Raw genomic sequence first — 8,548 nt, 5'->3', positions numbered from 1 at the left:
AGATGAGAGGGACAGATATATCAGCCATGATTGAATGGTAGAGTAGACTTGATGGGCTGAATGGCCTAATTTTGCTCCTACAACTTATGAACTTATATGTAATGTCTACATTCTTTCTATGGTGCAAACTCTACTGTTTGTTCATGTTTTGAAGCTGCAAGTTATGAGATTGCTGCTTAAATAGAGGCAAGGTCAATGCCAGGATCTTAGTCTGAGTTAAACACAAAAAGCTGGAGTAACTCAGTGGGACATGCAGCATCTCTGGAGAGAAGGATGGGTGACATTTTGGGTTGAGACCCTTCTTCAGACCCGAAACGTCACCCAGCACCCATAGCCCTCAAGGGATATTGAAGTGTCAATTTAATCTTAAACAATTAGATGTGAGCTCAACATGATTTACCCTTTTAATGTAGTTTGATTGTGCCTTTTAATAAGTAAACCAAACAGCTAAAAATGAAATAATTTGGCCTTTTGGGAATATATTGAGATATTTCATAATTATGATTGGTGAAAGTAATGACAGTCGGTTGTATAGAACTCAGATATTTAAATCCAATCATATTCTCACCACCCTCACCCGTCAGTCCGTGTGCACGCACAATTGCCAAAATTAAGTTAAGAGTGTCCTCAAATATTTTGCACCTTGCATTGTCCACAATGCAACTAAAAATTGTGGAGAATAAATTAAAATTATGCACATCCTTTTTGTTGGAAAAATGTACTTTCTAAAGGATGGTTTCACGGTCATCTGAAAAGTGATTATTTTGGATAGGAAAATGTAAATGACTGCTGGACATGGTTCATGAAAGGAACAGAATTAGGCCACTCGGCCCATCACATCTATTCTGATAATCAATCACAGCTGATCTATCTTTCCCTCTCAAGCTCATTCTCCTGCCTTCTCCCCAAAACCCCTGACACTCAGTTGAATAAGAGTACAACATTCTTGGCTTTCCTCACCAGTGAGTTAAGAAAGGTTGGTAATATACTGTAACCCCTCTCCACTTCGCTGTTGAACAAATATATCAACCTATATTGTGTAAAGATAACTGTCAATGATATGGAGGCTCTGTCGAGGATGGGAAATGTTTTGTACTGATTCCCTAAGCATAAATAATCTAACCATTTAATATTTTACAGTGAATGCACTGATGGAAGAGTCATATGTGGTGAGCAAACTTTCTTTTTCAATAACTTAACAATATAAACCATGATGGAAACAAATAATTGACAGCTACTCAGGATGAAGTACCACCCAACCAGTTGGTATAAGAATTTTTGCAGCATGCGGTAACTCATTTTATAGATCAGCTCCGTCATGTAGAATTGTTCTTATTGCTAAGCAAGAATTATTGGTGTCAGGGAATTAACACTAAATTCTCTCTATCTTACTTAATTTTCTGTGATTAAAATATGGAGAAGTGAGCAGATATAAAACAGGTATACAATCTTTCGGAGAAATATGGTGTTAGAAACACAGAAACAGAAATATAAGACTAGGCGTTGACATTCAGTTAATTGAACTCAGCGGGTGCAGCAGCATCTATGGAGCGAAGGAAATAGGCAACGTTTCAGGCTGACACCCTTCTTCGGAGGGTTTCGGCCCAAAATGATGCCTATTTCCTTCACTCTATAGATGCTGCACCTACTGAGCTTCTCCAGCACTTTTGTCTACCTTCGATGTTCCAACATCTGCAGTTCCTTCTTAAACATACAGCTCATTGAGCCTATTCCACTATTCAATGCCACTATTCCTCTATTCTTCCATTCTATTCTTTAAGAGGAGGAGCTTGCATGTCATCTTTCAAATGTGCTCCAGAGATATTGCCTGACTCACAGTCTTTTTTTACTGTCTTCTTCTTGATTGGATCAGCAACTGTTTCACTTTACCATAGGTTCGGCATTAATTTTGAAGCAGGATATGTTAAGAGACAGTAATGTTAATTGTGTGGTAACTTTAAATATTCCTGTTAATATCTAAAAGTATATACTTATATTCTTGAGTGACATATCTATTTCGTAACAATTTCTTAAATATATTTGATGCACAAAGTAAAATATTTGCTGCTGACTTAATTACTTTTTTTTTTAGAAAATACAACTGTGACAAGTCCAATGACATCTCCAACTACGACATTGTCAACATCAACAACGACAACATCCCCTATACCAACTTCAACTACATCATTAACAACAACTCAAGCCACAACATCTACAACATCTCTGACCACAACATCGACAACCACATCTACAACATCTCCGACCACAACGTCAACAACAACTCCAACCACAACACCCACAACATTTACAGCCACAACATCTCCTACTACATCACCAACCACTACATCAAAAACATCTACATCCACAACATTGCCAACCACAACCTCAACAAATTTTCCGTCCACAACCTCACCAATATATCCAACTACAACATTTACATCACCAACCACACTACCCACAGCATCTACAACCACAACATCTCCAACTACAACATCAACAACATCACCAACCACCACATCAACAACATCTACACCCACAACTTCACCAACCACATCTCCAACCACAATGCTCACAACATTGCCAACCATAACATCACCAACCACAACATCTCCAACCATAATACCCACAACATCGAAAAACACAATATCAACAACATCGCCAACAACAACACCCACAACATCTCCAACCACAATATCTCCAATTACAACATCACCAACGACAACATCAAAATCATCTACATCCACAACATTGCCAACCATAACACCCATTACATTACCAATCAAAACATCAACATCTACAACCACAACATCGACAACATCACTAACCACAACAGCCACAGCATCTCCAACAACAACATTTCCAACCACAACATCAACATCTACAACCACAACATCTACAACATCGCCAACCACAACATTGCCAACCACAATCTCAACAAATTCTCCAACTACATCCTCACCAATATCTCCAACTACAACATCACCAACCACAACATCAACATCTACACCCACAACATTGACAACATCTCTAACCACAACACCCACAGCATCTCCAACCACAAAATCAACATCTACTCCCACAACATCTACAACATCACCAACCACAACATCAACGTCTACATCCACAACAATACCCACAACATCCACAACCACAACATTAACAACATCGCCAACCACATCGACAACCACAACATCAACAACTTCTCCAACCGCAACATTTCCAACCACAGCATCAACAACATCTCCCACCACAACATCTCCAACTACAACATCACCAACAACCACATCAAAATCATCTACACCCACAACATCGCCAATCACAACAACCATAACATTACCAATCAAAACATCAACATCTACAACCACAACATTGACAACATCTCTAACCACAACACCCACAGCATCTCCAACTAAAACATTTCCAACCTCAACATCTACAACCACAACATCTATAACATCGCCAACCACAACATTGCCAACCACGACCTCAACAAATTATCTAACTACAACATCACCAATATCTCCAACTACATCATCTCCAACCACAACATCTCCAACTACATTAACAACATCACTAACCACCACATCAACAACATCTCCTACCACATCACCTCTAACCACAACAACAACATCTCCAACCACAACAAAAACAACATCACCAACAACACCGTTAACCACAACATCTCCCACAACATCTCTAACCACGACATCACCAACCACAACACCCATAACATTACCAATCACAACATCTCCGACAACACCCACAACATCTACAACCACAACAACTACAACCACAACATCTACAACATCGCCAACCACAATATTGCCAGCCACAACATTGCCAACCACATCCTCAACAAATTCTCCAACTACAACCTCATCAATATCTCCAAGCACAACACCCCTAACATTACCAATCACAACATCAACATCTACAACCACAACATCTACAACATTGCCAACCACAACATTTCCAACCACGACATCAACAAATTCTCCAGCTACGACCGCACCAATATCTCCAACTACATCGCCAACCACCACATCGCCAACCACAGCATCAACAACTTCTCCAACAACATCATTTCCAACCACAACATCAACAACATCTCCAACCACAACACCCACATCTCCCACCACAACATCTCCAAATACAACATCACCAACCACATCCAAATCATCTACACCCACAACATCACAAATCACAACACCCATAACATTACCAATCAAAACATCTACAACCACAACATTGACAACATCTCTAACCACAACACCCGCAGCATCTCCAACTACAACATTTCCAACCTCAACATCTACAACCACAACATCTACAATATCGCCAACCACAACATTGCCAACCACGACCTCAACAAATTCTCTAACTACAACCTCACCAATATCTCCAACTACAACATCTCCAACCACAACACACACAGCATCTACACCCACAACATCTCCAACAACATTAACAACATCACTAACCACAACATCTCCAACTACAACATCAACATCACCAACCACATCGACAACAGCTCTAACCACAACATCTCCAACCACAACATCACCAACCACCACATTAAAAATATCTACACCCACAACATCACCAACCACAACACCCATAACATTACCAATCACAACATCTATGACCACAACATCAACAACATCTCCAACAATACCCATAACATCTCCGACCACAACATCAACAACATCTCTGATCACAGCATCTACAACCACAACATCGCCAACCAAATCCTCAACAAATTCTCCAACCACAACCTCACCAATATTGCCAAGCACAACACCAACAACATTACCAATCACAACATCAACATCTACAACATCACCAACCACAACATTGCCAACCACAACATCAACAAATTCTCCAACTACGACCGCACCAATATCTCCAACTACATCACCAACCACAACATCTACATTTGCGACCACAGCATCAACAGTATCACCAACCATAAGATCTCCAACCACACCATCAACATCTCCAACCACAACACTCACAACATCTACAACCACAACATCAACAACTTCTCCAACCACAACATCGTCATCAACGACATTTCCATCCACAACACCAACATCTACAACCACAAGATCTACACCTTCAACCACAACACCCACATCTACACCCACAACATCACCAACCACAACATCTCCAACAACATCAATATCCACCACATCAACAACATCTCCAACCACAACACCTCTAACCACAACAACCACAACCTCTCCAACCGCAACATTAACAACATCTCCAACCACAACACCTCCAACTACAACATCACTAACCACCACATCAACAACAACATCTACACCCACAACATCACCAACCACAACACCCATAACATTACCAATCACAACATCTACAACCACAACATCAACAACATCTCCAACAACAACACCCACAGCATCTTCAACCACAACATCTCCAAGCACAACATCAACAACATCTCTGATCACAACATCTACAGCCACAACATCGCCAACCACAACATCGCCAGCCACATCCTCAACAAATTCTCCAACTACAACCTTACCAATATCGCCAAGCACAACACCCATAACATTATCAATCACAACATCATCATCGACAACAACAACATCTACAACATCACCAACCACATCATCTACATTTCCGACCACAGCATCAACAGTATCACCAACCACAAGATCTCAAACCACAACATCAACATCTCCAACCACAACACCCACAGCATCTACAACCACAACATCAACAACTTCTCCAACCACAACATCGCCATCAACAACATTTCCATCCACAACATCAACAACATCTACAACCACAAGATCTACACCTCCAACCACAACACCCACATCATCTCCAACCACAACATCAATAACATCTACAACCACAACATCAACAACTACAATATCAACAACGACTCCAACTACAACATCACCAACCACCACATCAACAACATCTACACCCACAACATCACTAACCATAACATCATCAAACACATCGCCAACCACAACACCCACAACATCTCCAACCATAACATCAACAACATCTACAACCACAAGATCTACACCTCCAACCACTACACCCACAACATCTCCAACCATAACATCAACAACATCTCCAACCACAACATCAACAACATCTCCAACTGCAACATCACCAACCACAGTATCTCCAACCACAATATCCACAAGATCATCTTCCACAACATCAATAACATCTCCAACCATAACATCACCAACATCTCCAACCTCCACATCAACTACATCTACACCCGCAACATCGCCAACCACATCTCTAACCACAACATCAACAATATCTCCAACCACAACATCAACTTCAATAATTTCTCCAACCACAACACTCACAACATTTACAACCACAACATCTCCAACTACAACATCCACATCGCCAACCACATCGCCAACCACAATATCAACAACATCTCCAACCACAACATCAACAACATCTCCAACCACAACATCAACAATGTCTCCAACCAGAACACCCAAAACATCTACAATCACAACATCACCAACCACAACATCAACAGCATCAACAACATCACCAATTACTCCACTGACAACATCACCAACCACAACACCCACATCCAGAACCACAACATCCTTCACATCAACATCAACAACTACAAAATCTCCAACCACCACATCAACAATATCTCCAAACACATCAACAACATTACCAACCACAACATCAACAACATCTCCAACCACAATATCAACAACATCTCCTACCACCACACCAACATCTCCAACGACAACATTAATATCTACAACTACAACATCTCCAATTACAACATCGCCAAGCACAACATCAACATCTCCAACTACAATGTTGCCACCCACAGCAACAACAATATCTTCAACTTCAACACCAACAACATCTCCAATCATAACAACAACAGCAACATCTTCAACTTCAACATCTTCAACCCTATTCACAGCAAGTAAGTGTGGGTAAGGAAGTGGATGGATGTAGGTAAAAAGCACAAAGGGCAGGAGTCCTTGGCAACAGTAAAACAGATTATATTTTGATAGCCTGGCACAAAATTCCAGTTCGAAGTGTCACCTGAAAAACTAATATTAAACCAGTTGTAATACGATTTCTTCTGCTCCTCTCAAATATTAGACTATGGTTAGTAAATTACCACAAGAATATTAGAAATCAGAGTAAGATTAATAAACAAGTCCTTTTGAGCTTACCCTGGCATCTAGTAAAATCATGGGTGATTTAAAAATTTTGTCCCAACTACGTTCCTGGCTGATCCCCCAAAATCATAATCTCTGTTCTGACCCAAATTCTGTCTGAACCTTGAATATATTTAATTAATTGGCCTGCACAGCTCACTGGGATAGAAAGTTCCAAAAATTCCCAACCCTCTTGAAAAAGTAATAACTTGTTATTTAAAGCTTTGCTTACTTGTTTTAGATTTCCCATTGATATAAATATTAAACATGTCAAGCACCTTCAGAATCAAGGGCGCTTTGGGGCCACCTCCTGCACCCACACACAACTGACTGACTTCATCCACTTCACCACCAACTTCCATCCGGCACTCCAATACACCTGGAACATTTCCGACTCTTCCCTACCATTCCTTGACCTCACCATCTCCATCGCAGGGGACAGACTTCTGACCGACATACACTACAAACCCACTGACTCGCATGGCTATCTGGACTACACGTCTTCCCACCCTGCCCCCAGTAAAGACTCCATCCCCTACTCCCAATTCCTCCGCCTACGCCGCATCTGTTCCCAGGATGAGACGTTCCACACCAGGGCATCGGAAATGTCCTCGCTCTTCAGGGAACGGGGATTTCCCTCCTCCACCATAGATGAGGCTCGCACCAGGGTCTCGTCCATACCCCACAACATTGCTCTCTCTCCCCATTCCCGCACTCGCAACAAGGGCAGAGTCCCCCTGGTCCTCACCTTTCACCCCACCAACCGGCAAATACACCAAATAATCCTCCGCCATTTCCGCCACCTCCAACGTGACCCCACCACTCGCCACATCTTCCCATCTCCCCCCATGTCTGCCTTCCGCAAAGACCGCTCCCTCCGCAACTCCCTTGTCAATTCTTCCCTTCCCTCCCGTACCACCCCCTCCTCGGGCACTTTCCGTTGCAATCGCAGGAAATGCAACACCTGTCCCTTCACCTCCCCCCCTCGACTCCATTCAACGACCCAAACAGTCGTTCCAGGTGCGACAAAGGTTCACCTGTATCTCCTACAACCTCATCTACTGCATCCGCTGCTCTAGATGTCAGCTAATTTACATCGGTGGGACTAAGCGGAGGTTGGGCGATCATTTCGCCAAACACCTCCGCTCAGTCCGCAATAACCTACCTGAACTCCCGGTGGCTCAGCACTTCAACTCCCCCTCCCATTCCCAATCCGACATCTCTGTCCTGGGTCTCCTCCATTGCCAGAGAGAGCAACACCGGAAATTGGAGGAACAGCACCTCATATTCCGCCTGGGTTGCTTACGTCCGGATGGCATGAACATTGAATTCTCCCAATTTTG

General features: G+C 42.2%; 1 protein-coding gene across 1 annotated transcript; it reads left to right on the top strand.

Moving 5' to 3' along the window:
• Nucleotides 1-1,960: 1,960 nt before the first annotated feature.
• Nucleotides 1,961-8,136, top strand: LOC129708040 (mucin-2-like). Its single transcript, XM_055653581.1, has 3 exons — nt 1,961-4,157; nt 4,821-4,913; nt 4,983-8,136. Exons 1-3 carry the CDS (start codon nt 2,116-2,118, stop codon nt 6,976-6,978), a joined length of 4,131 nt encoding a protein of 1,376 aa, XP_055509556.1. The 5' UTR covers nt 1,961-2,115; the 3' UTR covers nt 6,979-8,136.
• Nucleotides 8,137-8,548: the final 412 nt, after the last annotated feature.

This window comes from Leucoraja erinacea, chromosome 22 (assembly GCF_028641065.1).
Source record: "Leucoraja erinacea ecotype New England chromosome 22, Leri_hhj_1, whole genome shotgun sequence".
NCBI classification, from domain to species: Eukaryota; Metazoa; Chordata; class Chondrichthyes; order Rajiformes; family Rajidae; genus Leucoraja; species Leucoraja erinaceus.
This window is presented reverse-complemented; position numbering and strand designations above follow the sequence as displayed.